This window comes from Gallinula chloropus (assembly GCF_964237585.1).
Source record: "Gallinula chloropus genome assembly, chromosome: 3".
Classification (NCBI taxonomy): domain Eukaryota; kingdom Metazoa; phylum Chordata; class Aves; order Gruiformes; family Rallidae; genus Gallinula; species Gallinula chloropus.
Window position 1 is genome coordinate 33,976,474 of NC_140087.1, and position 22,816 is coordinate 33,999,289.

Below are 22,816 nucleotides of genomic sequence, written 5' to 3' on the forward strand. Positions count from 1 at the left end.
TGAAAGGGCCCACGTTTGTATATGCTGCAAGACCACTACAATTGCTGTCAGCTAAATCCCTACATAGGCTAATTTCTCTTACTGAAGAACGCATTTGTTACTAGCACAGGTATCTGTGCTGCACTGCTGGATAGAGGTGGCCTAGGCATTTCATGCTTCATGTGAAACTACTGTAATAAGGCTGGGTATGACACCGTACAACTTCCAGAGCCCCACCCCGAGGCCTCACATGCCAAATCCAACATTTACCCCTTTCACCTCAAGCCACAAGTGCAGTTTCAAGAACCGAAGCTCTTTGTAGATGTGGGCAAGTCCCTCACACACTGAGCAGGGCAGTGCCTGTCAGCCAAAGGTGAAGTACTCAGATATTTGTCTGGGTGAGAAGCTACAGCTGAAGTTTCTTAAGTGCAAGTTAAGCGGGTGCTCACAGACAGCTGTGAAGCCTCTGAGACACACCAGAAATTCAGCTATGGGAACACATGCCAAAATAGACAAATAAATTGACTATGTATTTCTCCACCTAGAATTCCAGTAGGAGAAAAAAAAAACCCACGTTGTTTAACTAAACCAATCTGAACCTAAACACCGGTTTAAGATTGTTTAACAAGGATATTAGGAACATATTCATTACTCTGTGAGAAGAGGTCATATAGGGGATTTTATCACTATATGCAGCAATTCCTGTCTTTTTTTTTTTTCTCCCTCTTACCTCACTTTTCATTAATTCCAGACTTTGTTATGATTTGTTAATGAGCCTTGTATTTACAAGCAAGTGCATAGTTTCAACACATTCTACTTTGTGTCACTCGAGTAAGACTTTGGAAGAAAACGCAACCCGAATCCTGCATGCTTTTGCAATTTCCCCCTAGTACCTATGTAGTACTCAGAGTAGCCCCTGTCCCTTCAGCTTTCTTTTTCTTCCGCCAGTCTAAAAGAGCATCACAATGTCAAAGAAAAAATAATCAAAATTAAAATAGTATTTTCTGTTAGCTTTGCAGGAGTACATTAGCTCCAGGCACTTTTGGCAAGTAACCAAACAGTGCTTCTGTCAGCTACATTTTTGTGTCTCACCCTTGAAGTCATTAGCAGTTTGGAGCTAAATTCTCTGTCACCAGCATATAACAGACTTAAATTTTAAAACATTGAAGTAGATATCTCCAGTCCTTATGATGAGCACACATCTCCCTTCTCTGTGTATTTAAACATATGCAGTTTTCTACATGTTAAAAGCACTGTTGAAAATGAATCAACAGATCAACAGTGCTTTATGCAAGAAAGCTATTCACTGCCTGCTTCAGTAACTCAAGCCTAGAAACCTGCTAAATCCTCACCATTCAAAGAAATGTATATCATCCCAAGTTCTCATTCATTTTTATTCATACCAACAAGCTGCCAATACTAAGTACCTCGGGTCTAGAAAAAGTCTTATCAACTTCCAAAATACTACTTCTCAGATACCATATTTAGGTTATAACTATTCAGTAATAATTTTTACTTCCAGTTTAGAGGGTTATGAGTCACTACTGCAGCAGGGGAAAAAGAAAAAAGGTTAAACAGAGTCTACTTTTTAGTCAGAGGCTGGAGGCTTGTTTCTATATCAGGCACTGAGGCTCCTGAAAGCATCCATAGCCAGCGTGATGACATACGCTAACCACAGCGCTGATGTCAGCATGAAACATTGCACAGTGTCTCTTTGCTTCCAAATTCTAGCTGGAAAATCCTGCCTGAAGAATGCACAGGGCACCACTGTCAGACACCATTGATAATTATCTAAATATTACATCCTCAGCCTCCCCGGTATTTATTTGATGATAAAAATATTTTCATATCAGTCTTTTCAAGACATTTCATTTTTAGCATTTTTTTCAGTTGGAGGGATTCTTCCCTGGCTTGACTCTGATCCCTTTACAGCAGTGAAGGCTTACACAAACTTCTAGACTATCTCCACTGAGGAAGGGTCATCACTCAAAAAGGCAGTGAAACCACAAAGGAGAAAATATAAAAACGCCTATTACTTAAAAAACCCCAAAAACCTAAGACACAAAATATGTGTTACTAAGGTTGATTCCAAGGTGAATAAATACAGACTATATAAAACTTTGAGCAAAGGGGAGGGGGGGCAAAGGAAAAAGGGAGGGGGAGGAAACGTCTCTAAAATATGACCTGAAGTACTATTTAAGTGCATTTGTTCCAGTAATTTCTTTAAAACTATCTCATTTACTATCCTCTGTTCTATTACTGCTAATCCTAAATTCTTGCTGACCGGTTTCACTGACTTAATGCAAAATATACCATTAAAAGTAATGATTTGATTCAATCACTGAAGTCTCTGTTGGTACAGAAAATTTTAATTTGCACCCAAGTGAATCACACATTAATAGCAGTATGCATTTTTTTAATGACTGTTTATAAAAAGATAAATATAGTCCTTTCATTAATCAAGATATTTTACTTTAGATTTTAGAAATTCTTCAAGCATGTTAAGTTGCAAAACAGCTGCTTAAAGGGAGAGGAAGTTTTTTCTGGTTTTTTTCATCTATCATATTACCTATATTAGGACTTTTCTACTAAGAATTACTTAGTAATATAGGAGGAGTGTACAGATCTCCAACTTTAAACATAAGTTAAAATAAATGTATCATAACTTTTACTTAATTATTTATGGCTTTAGTTTACTACTCTCTCTTAAAGTTTATAAATACTTGTTAGCAAAACCAAATTTTTTTTGCAACTGGGAAATACTATTTGTTCATTGTATTTTGTCAAACAGTGGTATAAATATTTTTCTCTCTATTTTCAAATTCATTTAACAAGAAAGGTCTAAAAGAATATCATAATGTAAAGAACCGCATTGCTAGCATCAGCAGCTACCAAGTTCTTCCTGAAGACCTTTAAAATATTCTCTCATTCATTTAAATCAGAGCCCACCGTGGCTAGAAGTTTAGTAGAACTATGCAACTTCTTACACAGCCCTGAAACCTGTCTTGCAGAGAAAGAGAGTATAGCAACAGCTGTAGCTCATGTGTCAGTAATGGTCCGGCACCCTGGACAATCAAAAACTAGAGTTAAGGCTGATCTTCATTCACTGCAGAACCAGAAGAGGCTGCTCATGTCACAAAGTTACTGCATGCATATTCTCCGTTTGTCAGAGCACGGTACACAGCTTTGCAGCCAGTTATTACACAGTGCTTGCAATCTCTTTAGAAAAAAGTCGCTTCACTGCGAGCTCTGACATACTGTTACATCATCACTGAACAAGATAGAAAGGTCCTTTGAGAAATCTTTGGATATGTACACGATGCTTTTGAAATTTCCTCATGCTTTACAGGGGAGCAAATTGTAAGATGAGCAGCCAAGCATGTAAAATAGCTTGTTAGTAATAAATGGGTGATTGTTAGGACAACATTGCACTCCTTCCAGAAAGAGGTGCCTAAAAAACCCCCCCAAAACCAAAACACAGAACAAAAAAACCCAAACCCCACAAGCAAGTAACAACCACATCACACAAGGAAATACTTTCTATCTAAATTACACTGGGGTCAATACTATTTGATAAATTGTTGATTAAAACAAAATGATATCAGTAACTGTAGGAAGAACTGCAGACATTGCAGGCCTATTGAGAACTACATAAAGGAATTGTACTTGTACCTTACTATTGATGCTCAGAGTAGCCCGAGTCGTTTGATGTGGCCAACTGCTGATGACATTTTAAGTGATGCTAGAAAAAGAGTCATGGTATTGGCCACACAAGATGAGGATTCACGTTCCAAATCAGATTAAAAGACAAAAAAAAATAAATCTATCCTTTTTTCTACATAACAACTAACCAGTCTGCATAAATCTGTAAGTAGCATGTAAGGATCTTCAGCAGCTGAAAGCGTAGGAGTAAAACTCCTAAACCCAGTATGAGACCTTTCTGAAGGACAACACTCAACTTACTTTGCAAGAAACACATTAGCACGAACATAACCTCCAGAAGTTTTCCTAAAGGCAAAGCTCCAAATCTTTAGCACTATTTCAGATTTAGATACCATTTGACTGCTAAAGGTGAAAGACCAGAACTTCAGAAAACAAAGCTCCTTCTAGTAAACATTCCCAGCAGTTTCCCAGCCCCTCTGCCTAACCACCCTAGAGGAGAGAAATTCACTGGAACCTACGTCAGATGGTACCACTGGTATGGCAATTTTCTAGAGACACCTAACAGCTGAAGAGTGCCTGTAAACTAAAAAAAACCCTCTCAAAACACCCCCTGCCAGATCACCTTGCCTGTTAAACTAATACCTACACCCTTTCATTTCATCTGCATTCTAAAAAAGCAACAAAGCAAAAACGGGTAAACTAATGAAAATACAAGAGAGAGCAGCATCCCATTCACTCCCTATTTTGTACATACATTTTGAAGCCTAGCCTTTAATCTCAAGAATCTGCATGAAAACAGGAGTGGGCGGCTGCCATGGCAACACAATTTTTCCAATTTATTGCTGATGTTCCTAGCATGGATTACTGGCTGTAATAACAAGGGATTGAGGATCCAATAGTTCAGGAGTTAACTGGAACATTCTTCTCCCCTAAAAAGTCTGCCTGCAGCAACAAGAAGCAGGATCCAGATTAAGATAGCCTTAACAGAAAACAAATGGAGAATACTTTACCACCCCATGCCTGCAAATGCAGACAAAGTTTCAGAAGGATTTTAAAGTGACATATTTAAGTATATGAAGTGCAACACAAACTAATTCTCCTTGGTTTTATAGAAAACAGTGATGCAGAGAGGACTATGTCCTTTCAGAATACATGATGAAAGAGGATAAAACTCTCCTGCACTTGCACAAAATTCATATGGAATAGTGTCAGTTATGTAAACAGGTTCTTAAAAGATTTGGAGTAATCTCTGCAAGCTCCACTCCATACCTTGAATGACAAGTGAACAGCTTTGCTAAATGCACTGTTTCTTCTTACTGGTCTAATTTATTAAAACAGATCACATTAAAATTGAGGAGACCTAAAAAGATTCTCAGATTATATAGAAAGCACCTCAAATCAGTTTCAGAATGAGAAAGGTACAAGCAGGACAAATAGTTTTCAGCTCTAGGTGATAGAAGCTATGAAAGCTCCTGAAAAAAGTATGGCATTATCAACCATATCATTGTGGCTCTCTAGGGTTCTCTGCAGTTGGAAAAACAGATTTGCTGCTGGTGTGCCAGTGGATTTTTTTTTCCTGGCACTCTGCCTTTGGAAAAGCAGAGCTCCGTCAAAAAATATTTGCATTCAGAGAAATGTCCTGTCTCATTTCCTTTTACCAGTCAAGTTCTGTGATCCCTCATGGGACCTCATCTGTTGATGTGTTGTCCTTGGGTTTCAGGTAATAGCCAGCTTTTCTTTTAATGCTATTGAAACGATTGATCTTAAAAAAGCATACACTAGACTGAAGTCCCTGGACACTTTTCTGGACACTTACAGTTTAGAAAAAAAATGTCTTGAGAGTTTCATTGACAGGTCTCTGAAATAATTTGCTCAATATGCAGCTGCAACCAAAAATAAAAGCCAATAAAGTGTTGACTATCATCAGAAAGGACAAGATAAAAAGCTGTTGTTTCACTACAGTATAAAACATTGATACAAGTTCTTCTTAAGTCTTGCATGCAATACCAGTCACTACACCCAATAAGGACAGAGTGGAGTTAGTAGAATGCAGAACACCAGTGGTCCTTAAGGAAACAGAGTAGCCATCATACGTGTAGAGATTAAAAATGAGTCACTAATATGCTTGTGCTCCATCACCTTTATCCCTGAAGGTCAAGCCAAAGCCCATCATGGTCTTCCAGCTCAAGACACAGGAGCTGAAACAGATAGCCTGGTATATCTTAGTACATCAAGGTGTTCTGAGATTTTATTAGGAGTAGATGGCCTATTAACAATAATGGTGGAAGCAGCATGGTCTTTTGGATGGTGAGACAAGAACATAGCAGAGAAATAGGCACTGGTCTAATTGCAGTGACAGAGAGAAATGCAGATGACCGTGCTGGTTCTGCAGCATAGGCCTGATTCCTGACACATGCATTTCCCTACACAGAAATGTCAAAACCTACTCTCAGATATTTAATGTTAACTATAAACCTTCAGTAAGAGTAGGCTTTATTCAGTGGTTTGAAAAAGACCTAGTGATATCTTTAGAGTTTATATAGTCTTTATCAAAACAAATGAGATGCTGGATCCTCAAAAAAGAGCAACATGACATATATATTGATAAATATCTATATCAAAATGATAGCATTAAAAAGGCAACACCATGGAAATATTTAGTGTACTGAAAAAGTGCTTATCAATTGTTTTTTCCACAGTAAGACAGCCTGGTTTACTCTGCATTAGTATTTTGCTCTTTTACTATTCAGGTTATTTATTATTTTAAGTACTGATCCACTGAAACTTTCCTGACTTATCACAAGACAACTGCACTTCTGGGAACAAGCTGAAATACAGCCAGAAGCAACACATTTTTGTTGAAGTTAAATTGACATCCTAATTTAACACTTCATTCTTTGTGCCATGCTTTTGTCTACACATTATTCCTTTGGATAAATAGCCCAGGAATGATACACACCTGAATCATTCATGTAACACACAAATTAGTTTGAGTAAATCCTTAGCGAGCAATGGCGTTAAGTCAGAACTGGTCCACTTTGGAACTCCCATTTATTTTCAAGCATTATCTACCCCTTCCTCTTTCCTGTAACAAAATATTCCCACCCAGAATTTCCACCTCTTCCTCCTAAATACACATCAAAGAGTCTCAGTTAAAGCTTGCTGTCCATATAGAGTACTTTTTTTTTTTACAGTACAATCTCTCTGATTCACCAATAAGATGAAATTCAGAATTCTGAAATATGTAGAGCACTTAAAACTTCAAGAGTCCTCAAAGAACCCCTAACTGTTACAAGTTTACTTAAGCAGCTCTCACACTGATCAGTAATGCTGATTGACTAGTGGGTAGGTGTGCTGGTTTTGGCTTGGATAGAGTGAATTTTCTTCTCAGTAGCTGTGATGGGGCTGTGTTTTGGATTGGTGCTGCAAACAGTGCTGATAAGAGAGGGATGTTCTCATTACTGCTGAGCAGTGCTTACACAGAGCCAGAGCCCTTTCTGCTGGAACACCCCGACCCCACCAGCGAGGAGGCTGGGGGGTGCACAAGAAGCTGTGAGGGGACAGCTGACCCCAACTGACCAAAAGGATATCCCATACCACAGATGTCATGCTCAGCATAAAAAGCTGGGGAAAGTGGAAGGACGTTTGGAGTGATGGTGTTTGTCTTCCCAACTAACCATTATGCACGACAGAGCCCTGCTTTCCTGGGGATGGCTGAACACCTGCCTGCCCATGGGAAGTGGGGAATGAATTCTTTGTCTTGCTTTGCTTGTGTCCGTGGCTTTTGTTTTACCTATTAAACTGTTTTTATGTCAACCTACAAGTTTTCTTACTTTCAGTCTTCTGATTTGCTTCCCCATTAAGCTGGGGAAGGCGGCATGCGAGTGAGAGGCTGCCTGGGGCTTGGCTGCTGGCTGGGGCAAAACCACAACAGAAAGCACTTCCTGCTCTTAATAGAACACCTCGTTTTTTTAAAACGCATTCTTACTTTGAAAAGCTCCTTTACAGCAGCATGGTATAGGATGCTCAAGCTCCTGCTTCAACCACTTCCTTGTCCATCAGACTAGGTTTCAGCTCTTCCTCCAAGCAAAAGGCTCTATTGATCCTCCTCTTCCAACCACAGACATTTAATTCTCCTTTCTTACTCCCTAATGGCTCGTTTCTCAGTCAAAATTAATATTTCAGTAACGTAGCTGACCACCTTTATGTAGCAAAGGTTTTCTGCATGCTTCCTGTCTTACATGATGAGATCTATAACAAATTAATAAAGCCCTTTCTGGACTCAAATTAAAATCATAGACTAGGGCAGCAGTGATATCATAATACTCATCTTTTGATTCCTATGGTTCTTAATTCTTAACATGGAAGCAGCTTTAAATATAGAAAATAGCCAGGAAAAACAAATCTAGAATAATTAAGTAGGAATCAACTTAAGACGAAGTACATTGCCTGAAGTCAGGCAGGTACACTGAAAGAGAACAGAGAAGTTAAGGCTAGGAAAGTGTTTTTCTCTCACAAGACTTTTCCTGCTGTTAAAGAAAACAATGGAATTACAGGCACCCTGAAGGGATAACAACACATAGAAAGCAGTTTCCAGTTGGCAATACTAAACCTTTTGATAAAGTGGATATAGCTAAGTAAACCAGGAAGAAATATTTGTGACTTTCAGAATTTTAAACATTACTTTAACAAACCAAATCTGAAACATGAAATACATAGAGAGCTACCCCAAATGTTTGAAGAGCACCTGAAATATTAATGACCCATCTTTAGACACAAAATTACCAATCAAACATTTACAGGTCCTTGGCCAATTTATTCTGAGCTCAAATGAAGCTAAGTTAAGCATCTCTGTGATTCAAGATGCATGCATTATTTAGTATTAACTAGACATTTGTTCATTTATGCAGACAGATGCCAACAGGATTTATGCAAGAGGGTACCCATTTCTGCTTAATTTGAATGTCCTGTTCCCTCCCTGAAAGCTAACCCACAGTGATTTCTATCATTTAGGCAGACTTTGTATTTTAGCAAAAGTGCTCTTTCAAAAAGCTACAGTCAGGAACTCTTCCAGCAGAAAAGCAAGATACAAAGCTCCCAGTGCATCTCCAGAGAACAAGGTGTCAGCATCTGCATCGCCTCCTCTTACACACAGGTGTGACTCTTGGTATTTCCATATGCACAAAACCAACCCACTGATTTTTCATCATACTTTTGTAGCTTTTCTTTTTCAGCTGAATAAGTTATCAACATAGGCCTGGTCTTTTGGGCAGTGGGGTGGGGAGGTTGGTGGGAATTCTTTTTGGTTGGTTGTTTTTTTTCTATGGTGTATGCAGCAAATCAAAATTTGCATCACCCACTTGAAAAACCTAAACAAATATTCATACAGACAACTGGGAAAGAACAGAATGAAAGGCAAAACCTGAGCTGGTAAGGACAAGCAACAGTAAGAGACTGGAATTATGGAAAAAAACCACCGCCAATAAACTCTGAAAAGGCAGCTGGCCTTCAGCCTCTTTTCCCTGTCAGCCATTCCCAGTGTCACTACTTCAGCAGATGAGTTTTCTACACATCAAGAGTGTGTATGTAGCCTCAGCTATAGGTAGGCTTCATACAGATGACTTTTTAACTCAGGTACTTCTAAACTTCCTCTCAGCACCCCAAAGCATTTATGAATTTTCCAGTATTCTTGAGACTCCCACCACAGCCCATTCTCAAAGACAAAGAAATTTTGAGAATAATTAAAATAGGAAATTAATGTTCCCTTACTTAAACTTCCTCTTACCCTGCCCCCTGCAAGACACAGAACACAACTCAACACCCAGACAGGATGTGCTCACTGCTTAACTGTGCTCAGCATTCAGTATGTGATAAGACTATGAACTACTACAGATGATGGAAATTTGGCTGAACAACCCAAATATCAGTCCAAAATGTATAAATATTTAGTACATCCTGAGAGATTTCTGTTAATCTGAAAAATACAGGCTAACTTTGTAGCCCTGATTCAGGTGACTAGCATTGTTGTGGGTAAAGTTTATTTTTAAAGTATAGGAGAATGACATATTTAAAACAAAAACAAGTTTAAAAATCAACTTGCAAACCATTTATTTCTTCCTGTCCAAACAGACCTCAGGAGCACAATGTGAGTTAACCCAAACTGTCACATAATACTGTACTTATTGATCTAGCACTGCTGAAGCCAAGCACTGAGTGGGAGACATACTAAGAGAGGGAAAGAGCAGTAAAGTTAGTGCCATTAAACTGAAGCAAACAAGCCATCTTTTCATGTATCTAAGGGAAAAACCAGCAGGTTAGTAAGGAGAGTGATAATTTAATAACTAGAGGCTAAAAGCAATGCTGATACAAGGACTGAGGAACCAGAAAAATAAAGGGCAGGAGATGACACTATCATGGGTGCACATCTTACAGAGCTGAGCCACTATTTCACCACTTACATGTCATTTACTTACTTGAAGTACCAGCAAGTTCAAGAGCAGGTAAGCAAGCTGGAAATAAGAGCAAAGGGATCACAGAGAAGAGGAGATAAAGTGAGGTATTAAACTACTCAGTTTTCACGAAGACAACTTCAAAGCAACACTAGATGTGTAACTAAAGGAAAGAGGAGAGCAGAGGCACCCAACCCTTGTTCAGGGAGGCCTGGGGGGAACCTTTACAAGGCCAGCTGATGTGGTGCTGCAGAAGCTCAACATGCGATCATTTAAAAAAAGTCAGTTGAATAAAGTAAATCTTAGAAATAATATGAAATGCATAAAAGGTTTTGAAAAGGTGTGGGTCAAGAAACATTTAGAGAAGTACTAGGACAGACAGTGATGAGAGGTGGAATAAAGGGGGTATCCCTGAGAGTGAGAGAAATCAAGTTGTATCTCTGCAATGTCTGATACAGTTGCACTCCAAATCTCCACTGAAAACTTTCAGCTTAACACAGGATGCATCTTCTAAATGGAGCAGCTTTAATGCAAAGACAGTGACAGTAGCCAGTGATACCCTCAAAAGGCGCAGAGTGACTGACAGTGTAGAATCACAGAAAATTATTTTATAAAGAATCCACTGAAAGGGCAGATTTAGCATAAAGTTCTGAAAAGGAAAAAATAATAATAATAAAAAAAGTCACAGGCATAAAACTTATGTGCCCCTCAATCAAGGTTCTCCAGCAAATCCAGAGAAGGGCAACCAGGCTGGTGAAGGGGCAGTGGCTGAGGGAGCTGGGGATGTTTAGTCTGGAGAAGAGGAGGCTGAGGGGAGACCTAATCACCGCCCACAACTACCCGAAGGGAGGTTGTAGAGAGGTGGGAGATGGTCTCTTTAGCCAGGTGACAGGAAATAGGACAAGGAGAAATGGCACAAAGCTGCACCAGGGCAGGGTCAGATTAGATATTATAAAAAAATCTTTTACTGAAAGAGTTGTCAGGGCCTGGAACAGGCTGCCCACGAAGGGGCTTGAGTCACCTTCCCTGGATCTGTTTAAAAAAAGGGTAGATGAGGTAGTTAGGGATATGGTTTAGCTTAGGATGGTAACGGTTGGACTCGATCTTAATGGTCTTTTTCCTTGTGATTCTGTGATCTTTATTCAACATCCAAACCAAACCAAATAATCACTTAACTATGCTGAGGAAGCAGAAGGAGGACTTCAAATGGGTTTTGTTCATTTTTTCCCCCTCCACTTTTCAATTCCTACCTAAAAACCCCACAATTTTTCAGCTTGATGTAGTTCATTAGCAAACTGCAGCTAAAACGAGGAATGAACAGGTCCTGCTAAGAAACAGCAATGAAGCACTGCCATGGAGAATCACACCAATGGACAGCTCTAGTCCAGCTCCTCTCCTCTGGCCATGACTAATAAGCAAATCTTCAATAGATAGGGAAATGCCATATGCTACTAATTCATTTTTAGTACAGCACAGTATCATCACATGATATGTGGGAATCTCTCAGTCCCTACCAAAGTGCTAGAAAACAATCATCCAGTCATCATCTCAGAAACATCTGCAATTGATTATGGTGCTCTTCCTTGCATAGGTGTACAAAACCAAGGTGATGCACAGAGTCACTTTAACTTTGTGCAGTTACAGATCATTTACACAGTCTGTATTAGAAACCAAACTGGGACATCTATATCCAATACAGTGACATTGCAAGATTTCTGAAAAACAAAATCATCATCTCAAAAAGTTCCTGAATGCAAATATTCTAGTCTTAACCTCAACACATAACAAAATGTGAGTTATTCTTTAAACAAAAGGGCAAGGACTGAATAAACCAGAAGCGTTCTCTCCTTCACACTGCCGCAGTCCACTAGTGACCCAAATTAGCCATCTAGCATCATCACTCCTAAATTTTTCTACTTTGAAATGCTGTATAAAATCTACTGTTTTTATAAATCAATTTGAGATCTTCAAATGGGAGGCACTAGCAGTGTTATTTGTTATCATACATATACTATGATCTAGTCCATAGAAAATGACCTGTAGAGATCTATCACCTCCTACTGACATCTGTCACAGAGTATTTGAATGCGTTACAGCCTTTTATTGCTCTTTGGCACTACTTTTGATCATTATAACACATTCACAGTAGATGTACCTACAAACAGAGTATGATGATTTAAGTAGCTAAGAACAGGAAGAGAAGAACCCTCAAGAAACAAAGATCCTGAGTTTATGCTAATAACTTTACTTTCAAAGACTAAAATTAATGTGGAACATATGCAGATTTCCTTAAGTTCTTTTGTATTTAAGTCTCAGAAACGCTACTCACATCAGGCTACTTTTTCTGTAGTTACTCACTGTGAGTATTTCTGTATTACTAAGTGTTCTCCCAAATTCAATTTTTGCCCTCACTAAACACCACAGCAGAAGTCATCAGTGTTGTGCTGGTGAAGGGGAACACAGTTGTTATGCAATTAGTTATACAAAGCTGCATTTGTTCTCTCTCCTTGGTACACCATATAGCAGAACACATACAATAAGATGGAACCAGCTTTACTAGAATTAATTTGTCCAATGGCAAATAAGTCCTATCTGGATCGCCAATGAAAATTGGTGAGACAGACCCTGCATGAATGAAGACATGCTGTAGATGCAACAGTTTTTTATTGTAAAAAATTAGTTTGGAACCAATACCCTACAATGTACAAAACCAGAACAGAACTAGCAAAACCAGAGAGCTGGAATAGTTACAGTTACAATAGTACAAGGCATAGGCAAGTTTCAGTTCTCAGGAACATGTATGAGTCATCTTTGCAGTATAAATCCACACAGGCCGGGGGCTGCTGTTTCTGGTCATTCTAGTAACACTTAGAAAACCACTTTACCAATTTTACTGAGTCTACATTCAACATTACGTTCAGAGTTCATGTCAGTTCCTACTTTTGTATGTCTTAATTTCACTTAGAGTAAAATAGCTGTTCTACCTGGTAGGAGTCTGAAAGCATTGGGAAAACATTATAAAATACGTTTGGACTGAAGACATGTACCAGAAACTCTTAGGATGAAATCTTAGAGAGTATTATCAGTTGTGCTTTACTGGACAAGGTAGGGAAGCAAAACAGGTGGGGACCTAGAGGTTTTTTTCTAGAAATCAATCACTAGAAAGTTTTCATCATTTCTCTCATACTCAAATATTCTTCATTCTATTATTCATAGTTACATTTTTGTCTATAAAACTTAAGCAACTTACTTTGCAGTGGTCATACTGTTGTTGTAAAGTTGGAACATCCCCTCCAATGGGCATTTGCTTCTTTAGTTCTTCATCTTTTGCATTCAGCCATTTGATTAACTCTTCCAAGGATGTCAGCAATCTGTTCCATTTCTCTGCACTGACCTCCAAGTGAGCCCTGTGAAACAACACGAAAGCGTCTTTAAAACACTTAATAGCAAATCCAGCACACATAGCAATGTTTCAAGTATTTAACTGCAAAGCAACTTGTGTTAAAAAACCCCTCTACTTCAGAAGATTTTGCAGAGCAAATCAAAAGAAGCAGAGGGAAAATAAGAGAACATAGACAATTATGTATCCGATGCTTTGACTTAACTAAGAACTTGGACACTGCATGCCTAAGCAACATAAATAAATGCCATGTTTTGTTGTGGCTCCACCACCACACTGCACAAAGTGCAAGTCTCATCTTTTGAGCTAAAGCACTGCAAAATTGAACTCTCTCAATGCCAGGAGCTTGACTCTCCAGCAGCAAGAGCAACGGTAAATTGTCTGTGCTGCTGAAAATATCAGTGACGTGGATTGTTTAATATATCATTAGTCGATGGTGAGTTACTAGGAAATTAAGACACTGAAAGTTACTAGAAAATTAACGAAGTGAACCTGTCCCTCAAGTTCAATTGACAAAACCCCCAGATTCCACAATAATTTTCAAACATATTTTGATTTGACAGCTTCTCCCTATAGCACCCTTCTTTCACTGCAGTTGTTGTGTGTTATGGATTCAAGACCAGCATGTACTTAGTCTATGACAGTAAACAGACTTTCTTCCTCTGCACAAATGATGGAGTAGAGCTAAGTCCTTTTCAGGGTAGTCCAACACCAGCTCTGCATCTTCCTGCCCCATTTCCAACAGACCAGCCAATTGCACTTTACTATTGTTTCCTACTTTGTCCCTTTCTTATTTTGCACTTTTTTTTTTTTTTTTCCCTGATTGACTGTAACTCAGATCTTGAAACTCACCTGGCTTCTCTTGTATTATCATCTCAAATGGCATTTGAGTGAATGTTTGGGACTGACATGACAATAGTTTCATTGAAGGGGTGATATGCTACATGGTTAATTTCAAGGCAAGCTTAGGTTTGTGTGTGCTGGGATCTCGCAATGGTACTAGGTTATATGAACCAAGGAAACAATGTGGAAGAAAATGATACACTAAGAAAAAAAAATCAATCACATTTCTGAAAAGGATAACCAACTTCCTTTAGGAAGAGGAACCTATTCTCCTTTGCTCCATTCAGGAAAGTGCTTAGATAACTACTTGAAAAAAAAAATTAAGTACTTGCTAGAAGCAACATTTTATTGCCTAGAGTTTTGTGCATCATGGTTTTTATCGTCCCTTATTGCTCTCACCGATACCTTTCCCTCAACACTGAATTCAAGCCAGCTGCTCATAGCCCAGGCCTAAAAAGCTGAGCCAGCATCCTGCCCTGCAGTGAATTACAAGCAAGCTATTGCGTTTGCAGTTATATGCGCACTGGGGAAGAGCTTCCTGCCCACCTTGGTTTGCAGACCATCAGGTTCTGGATGAAACGCACTGTCTCAGCTCTCCCGGTCTCTTTTCAGTTCTTTAATATTCACTAAACTGAACTGCTTTCAAGGCAGCCACCTTGTCTGTCCTGTACAGATGGAATCAAGCCTACAGCATGTTTGTGCATGATGTACCTGCTGGAGCGTTCACCACAGTTGGCCTCTGAAGTCCCCACCACAAACAGGGGCACACTCCCAACAGCACAGAGTGGTCCACATACAATGTGGACCTTCTCCTTTTCACAACCAGCTTGCCATTCCACTAAACAATGCTCTCAGAAATACCAAGCTGCAAAGGATTACATATATGTTATCCTCAGGTGGTAGGTACTCAGAACCAGCCATCCTTTCTGGAAAACAGTATTATACTCCCTATTAATCAGGCAGAGGAGAAATATTGCCCTCCCATCTAAGCCAAGGCAGCCTACTTTTGAATGTATGGGTTTGCTGTTAGACCTAGAGATCGTTACAAAAATAAAGCATATTTATGAATTTCTAGAAGGAAGCACAATTAAAATGTTTGGATCTATAGCTTTTCATTTAACTTTGATAACGAAATCTATATTCATCATGACTTCCAACTTTATCTAGCACATTTAAGCAAGCTTGCACATCTAAAAACTGGCGCTCTCTGAGGCTTCAGAATTCTGCTCTAATTATTTAGAGGAATTCTTGTGTACAAAATGAATTGGGAGTTTTGTAAGGGGGGGGAAACACCACAACTAGTTAAAGGACAATTTAGGGGTGACTCACTGTTAATTTAACATACAGTGCAATAATATTAATAGTGAAAAAACTAATTTGATATTAATGCAACTGATGTGGCATATGATACTAGATTAAATGCATTGTAATTTACCACTAATGAGTACCCATGTGCTTGCCAGATTAATGACAGCAGCAAAATATCACTGCCACATGGTTTCAAAGTCCAGTGAAAGTGGAGGAACAGTAAGGGACTGGGGAGGAAATGGACTGTGCTAGCAGGAACTATAAAATTCTTCTCTGAACACAAAGTGAGCTAACCTCTCCCTTGAAAGGTCAGAAAGACGATAAATGAGAAGAAAATACACAGGGGAAAGCATATCACATCAACCTGGTATTTTTCCTGAATGTCACCCTTCTAACCTTATCAGAAGCAATACTGGAAAGTGAGATGCAGCAGCAGCATTCAGTTCTCCTGGGTAGTGGAGGCATGTGCATTCAGTAAACTCCACTCAGAGCAAACGCTGCACAGGAGCAAGGGAATCAAGATATGCTCTAATTTGCAGTTCACTTTAAAGTCTTAGTATCATATTTAAATTTTTAGTACAGACATTATCAAAGAGAGCTGAGAAACTATGTTTCTTGGGCTTCTTTGCCTTCATATACAGGATTTTTGGCCTTTGTTGTGAAACTGGTACTTCTATTAACACACAACCTGCAACCATAGCTTCATGTGCGTATGCTCATGCAACGAATGAATTGGCAATCTCCAGGGATTCACAGAGGCCAGTGGTGGCTTACAAATCTGCTCCGCTAGAAATATGGATCAGTTACAGATGATTGATTGTTCATATTTGAGCACTGGTTGGAACAATATCCCCCAGCATCAAACACCTGGTATTCAGAAGCACTCCTAAGGGAAACCTGGATGAGCCTGAAAAACACCCATGCTCCCATCCAGCTGACCAGGTTAGAGAATCCCTCCCCTCCACCCAGGCTGAAATGACTCATCGAGAAAAGAGGGAGCTCTGACATAACTCCCCTTCTGTTGACCCTATGAGGCTCTCTTCACAGCTGGAGACCTCCTCAGCTTTTACTTCTTCTATGGAGGTAACACTTTCCCTGCTGAGCAACAAGGGAACACATGGAATAAAAAGATTGGTGGGTGGTCTAAATATAGAGACTCCTTCTGTTTCTCCCATGCTTTTACCTCTACCCACCCCCAAACACTAACAGCCTCACGCCTCCTGCCCCAGAAGGAAAGAATCTCTCCTAAACACTGGGCTATAAAAGGCAGACCAGCACAAATCTGCAGGTCTGCTTTCTTCCTGGGAATAAGACAATAAAAAGAGAAAAAGCATGAATAAGTCTACAAGTAATTTCAAGGAAAGGTTTAGTTCTCCCAGGTGGTGTCATAGTCACTACAAGTGTAGGCTTAAGCAGTTTCAATGCATTTAAAAATCTGTCACAAGAGCTTTGGAACTCCCTTTAGTTACAGTAGCAAGGAAGCCAAGTCACCACAGTGACTCGCACCATCAGCTCTGAGGGTTGAAGCAACATAGAAAAACTCCTAGTATCCCTAAGGGAAAACAATACTTTAAGCAACTAAAAATCAAGGTAATCAGAATGCACCCATAGCTGAAAAATGTTCTAAAAACAACTTAGAGAAACCTTAATTTAAAAGCACTATCCCAAGCTACAACTCCTAACAATCAGATTTCTCAATCATCAGCCCTAGCACCTAATACAGCTATATACTGTTCTCACAGGACTCATCCATACAGTTCTGTTTTCCAATTCATCCTTGAAATAAGGTACACCAAGAAAGCAAAAGTTGAAGACAAACAGCTACATTAACACACTGACTTCATATCAGTTCTAGGCTTTGTTATTTCCCTTGTAGGCTTTCATCACTCCCGTACAAGTCAGGAGAGGGAACTGCATTCAAAGAACAGGGCAAAAATACATGAACTCAGAAATGCTACGCTACTTTCAGTGGCAATGGAGAATTGAGAGGTTAATTTCCTTCTCTCACATTCGCTCCAATATTCAATTCCCTGCCTATCTACTACTTATAGCTCAGCAACACATGGCTCTGCAGCACTGCAGGTACCGGCAGAGTAACACAAACATTGCAATCGTTAATGCTGCCTGTGGGATGCACGCACTATATCTGCACAGAAGAGAAAAGATGGGTCTGTATTCAGAAGAGTCAGCATCCCCATGTTTTTTGAGCATTCAACTGCACAACTGCTGTCTCTGTATTGCTGCCTTGGAACTCACAGCTGGCCAGGGCTTGCAGACCCTTAGTTTGGCCATCAGTCATCAGTTTCTCTAAATTTATGCTCAACCCCTGAAAGGCCAAACAAAAATGTTCCATAGTTGCTAGATTATTATCTCATGAGCAAGTTTTTGTCTTTCTCTGACATTGACTTATTTGTGAGTAGAGCCCTGAGTAGCCCATGTTTAATAGCCCTTGCATTAAACTACTTGTGTGGTGGGGCCAGTGACTTCAAGCCCCTACAGCAAAATGTTTGGTTCCTCTGGCTCAAGCTCTGACTGTGGGCTTTCATGGAGCTGATTTACCTGTTTCACTTAACCACTTGGCAGGCTGGTGATGGGATAAGCAAAGATGAAAAGTAAATGTCACTTTTTTGCCTTCATCTCTCTTTCAAACTCTAAATTCCAAGCTCAACTCATTTTTCTGGACTTTAGAAAATTTACATTAATGCTTAACATTGTTCTGTTCTATTAAAAGGACAGATTCCTTCAAGCAACATGCAAGCACTTGCAATTAAAAGCTCTAGAAGTACTTCTCTATGTAATTCATTTTAACGTGGAATTTTATTCCTGGTATGGTCAAAACATTGTGAAATGCATTCCTTGATTAAGATGTATCTTAAAACATTTCTTAATTGAATAGCAGCAATAAAAAAAATACTATCAAAATGGATCAAGACACTAGAGAGGTTAAGTCCTACCAAATTCTTTGTTTCAGTAGTAAAAATCAAAGCAAAAGCAAACCTCTGATTTCTCCTCACAGTAATTGTAGATTCACCAAATTACTTCATTGATACTGCTATCGATTTATAATAAGGAAATATTCAACACACTTTCTGGAAAATTTAGTACAGATTGGCAAGATACAACTGTGCAGCTCTGGAAAGAGAACAAGTAGTTCAGCTTCCGCAGTGAGCAAGAGCAACGAGTTTTTATATTTGTGCTCAGGGGTCCTTTACAGAAGAAAATGGAAATTTCCTTTCAGTATCATGGTCGTATTTCTCAAGTCTTTCAGACACAGCAGCAGTGCCCCATTCATGTCTTGACATTTTTACTACCTACCTGATGTTAGCCGACTTTGCCTTCAGGTCATTCCAGCGCTGGTTCATGTCATCAAGCCGGTGCTGAAGCAGTGCAGCTTCCTCAGAGTTTCCCAAGGCTTTCACCATCTTTTGTCTGTTTCCATCAATGCTTTTAAAGATGTCATTGTGGGCATCAATCTCAGCCTGGATGTCCTGAAATATCAATAACAGGAGTCCAAACATCTTAGTTCTCTAAATAAAGGGAGAGTTTATTCTCATTGGTACTCTTAAGCACTAGGACAGAGCACAAAGCCTGATTTTCTTGGGTGACTCAAAAAGATGCAGAGGGGAAAACCTGCAACTCTATTAACATCATTATAAGTGTTTTAGCTTTCTTAAGTGTGAGAAAACAAGTTTGAAAGTCATCCTTGCCCATGAAACAGGACTTAGAACTATAAACTGAAGGAAACTATCTACTGTTCTCCCACTCATTTCACACAATGCAGCATTTGCAAATACACTAGAAATTGTTTCCTGCTCAGAAATGACACAGATTCAGCCTTAGCTATGTTATCTCTTTCCTCTTTGAAATAAACCATTTCAGAAACCTTACACAGACAAGTGAAATTCAAGCTATGTAGGACGTTGGGTCATATGTAATGACAGCTTTTAATTAAAACCTATGTCTTTAAACTGCAGCTAAATGACTACCAGCTACCCCAAGCCCATTTTACAATTAAGCAGGCCTGCAATATATCGAGAGGTAAACATATAACAGCAGGATGTGTTATAATTGGAATTTCATAGTAAATACTGAAAAGAAGTAGTAGTGCTTGGGATTTCAATTCAGGTTACTCATTTCTCCTCCCCCTTCAAAATTAAACATACTTTATTCTCTGATCTACCATCTGCCTCAAGAAACACATTACATATGTTGTCTTAATCTAACCACACAGAGCATTAGTTTTTAAACACATTAAAAAAGCAAACAAAGCTTCCTGCATCATTGCCAACACTTTCCAACATCCATACATCTATGAATAATGTCAATGTGTGGAGAGCCAGGAGGTGTACTCACTGTCTCAATAGGATAAATCAGTGAAGTTTGTGACAAGAACTTGATACAGATGTAAACAAGCTTCTTTTGCAAAGGAAGAAATGTAGTAAATGAAATTCCCTAAAGGTTCGTTATTGGTTTGGTTTTTCTTGTTTTTTTTTTTTGTTTTTTTTCCCAGACAGCTCCTCAGAAATCTGTCTGTTCCCAGAAGCAGAAAAGGAATGGACTCTTGTACCTCCCCATTGTCAAGATGCAGGACTGCATCTTGGAATGGCTACTCGCGCATCTACAATTGATAACTGGAAACTGGAAACAAGAATTTGAGACAGCATGAAAGCTTTCTTCTATTGGGAGGAAAGACAAAAAGGGAAAGTGGTGGGGATGTAGGGAGAGAAGGAGGGAGGCATCAGTAAAGCTCTGGTTCTCCAGCTAAGCTATGTGACTTTGGATAAATACCTATTCTCTGCCCTGAGTTTCACTACTTTAAAGCAGATAAAAAGACACTTCTGCTGTTTTTAAACCACACTGATAAAAATCATCGTTCTGAAAATAGATAGAAGCAATGACATTTAAAATGAAAAACCAAAATGGAAATGTCAGATGGTCAAACGCAAATAAGACAGCAGTTAACCAAATCAAAGGTTTATGTGAAAACATTTACTGCTCCGGCACTTACACCTCCAAAACGCATGTAAACCCAGCAAAAACCATCCCAGGTCTGCACAGTAGGAGACAGAACAACATACAGAAGTTACAATTTTAATTGAATTTGTGCTACCAAAGCCTGGTCATGTTGAATCCATTTCTATGCCTCTAAAGTTAAAAAAGAAAACTTTATTGGAAGCAAGCTGATCTCTAATCTTCCATTCAGCAATCACAATATTCATACTAAACTATTGAGAACCTTCATCAAACATTCTAGCTTCCATCACATTTGAGAAGACACTTATGTATGCACCCTTAAGAAGGTTTCTTTCAAACCAGATTTGAATCTTGCATTCGCCAGTCATCATGATACATTGATGAAGATATAGTAAATCTGCTGCTTGCATTCTTAAGTGCCATCTGGATAAACCAACAGCACTGATATCAAAGTTAATGAATGCCAGTGCACCAGAGCCCTCCACAAAAGGAGGGAGAGAAATCCAAACATGTCTTACATCAGCATGCACGGGGAAGAAGTGCAGCAGGATGGGGGGATGTGAACAATGGCTAAAGGGAACAGAAGGACATAGCGAGTTAGCTACTTTCCAATACTGATACAATAGATCCTGAAGAGTTTTATTCAGGTATTGGGCCAGTGTGCTCTCCTGGTGCATGCAGAACAAATCAAAGAAAAACACACACACAAAAAAACCCCAACGAAAACAAGAAAAAAGAACCCTAATGAAATACAGTGAAAACAGGGAAGGACTTCTTGGCAGCAGAAATTCATCATTCTTAAATGGTAGTTACATATCTTTACCAACTTAATTTTTGGAGGTACTATTATCAAAAAGGGTTTTTTTTGCTAATTTTGCAAATATTTATATGTACACATCTGTTAAATTTGATTGATAATTTATTGGTATGAGGTCAACAGAGCTGTTTGCATGCCCAAGCACTTGCAGGATTAAGGTCCTAAATTAAAAGAGAGCTCACAGAGAAAAGAATCCATCCTATATATAAATCAAGGTGCAAGTTTCAAAGTCTTGAAATACAGAAAGGAGAAGGAATAACTAGATTGACATTTATGTATCTCCTTCACCCTATCCAGGCTATTAGAAAAATGACACTTTCGTTAAATATCGTTTAAGAATTAAGATCAAACTGCTGCCTCTCTTTTCCACTTTGGTCTGGTGATTTCAAAATCCCCCTATCTCCATTCTGAACCTTAGAGTTCTTTGCTTCTCTCCCTCTTTACCCCTCTCATGGCAGATGATTTATCTGTGATATGCAGGATTCAAGCCGTCATTTTATGCATGGATCTGATTTTAAAGATTGTCTCCATTTTAAGAAGTCTATTTCTTGTTTTAATTTCAGTCAAATAGAGTACTAAATTATCATATAATGACACCTGAAGAGGATATGTCTTTAAATAATGTTTAAATATGGTATGTGACACTCAATAACGCTACAGGTTGTAATTCTGACAAGGACCCAAAGACATAGCTGACTCTAGTTGGAGTTGCTACTGAACAGCCCAACAGCAGACTAGAGTGATTTACCCAGGTTACAAGAATATGTACTGCAAAGATTTGAGCAGAACTAAACTTTGTGACTCCAACTCCAAGGTCAAGCAGCTATCAAACTTTCCCGCCCTGCCCTTATGATTGAAAGGATATTTTAAACAGTTACAACAGTAGACATAACTGTACACTGGAAATTATTAATCCTAATTAAAGACAAAATATATCCTTTAAAAAGATTTTTAAAAGACACCAACCCCTCCCAAAGCAACAGCATTCCCATGGGGACAGGGATTCTAATACCTTCTTTCTTTTTCTGAATGATGAGTCCAGGGGGCCTCTAAATCACCCTGCAACCCCTAATCTGTTACCGTATTCAATTTCACTCATGTTTTTCCAGATTTTATTTATTTATACCATCTTCACTGGTACTTTACCACTAACACTTGCAAAATATTTTCCTCTTTAAAGGGCCTGAACCCTTCTGCTGAAGGTAAACACATGTCTGGTGAAAGAAAAATTGACATTTCCACACCAAAATTAAAATGGAAGAAATGATGCATTTTATAACACTCAAAATGTTATTCTGTTCAGTTCTCTATGTTAAAAATCCTGGAGTACTTAAACTTTATGATACAAAGATCTAAAACAGGGAAGTTATTTTCTTGTGTAAG

The 22,816-nt window shown here is 38.9% G+C and overlaps 1 protein-coding gene across 1 annotated transcript in view; it reads right to left on the reverse strand.

Annotated features, from left to right (window-relative positions):
• Window positions 1–22,816, reverse strand: part of UTRN (utrophin) — a 380,556-nt gene that overhangs the window by 109,879 nt on the left and 247,861 nt on the right. Inside the window, exons 51-52 of the mRNA XM_084262364.1 lie at window positions 18,958–19,130; window positions 13,342–13,498 (exon numbers count right to left, since the gene is read on the reverse strand). Coding sequence (XP_084118490.1) covers window positions 13,342–13,498; window positions 18,958–19,130 — 330 coding nt within the window. The remainder of the gene's footprint in view (window positions 1–13,341; window positions 13,499–18,957; window positions 19,131–22,816) is intronic.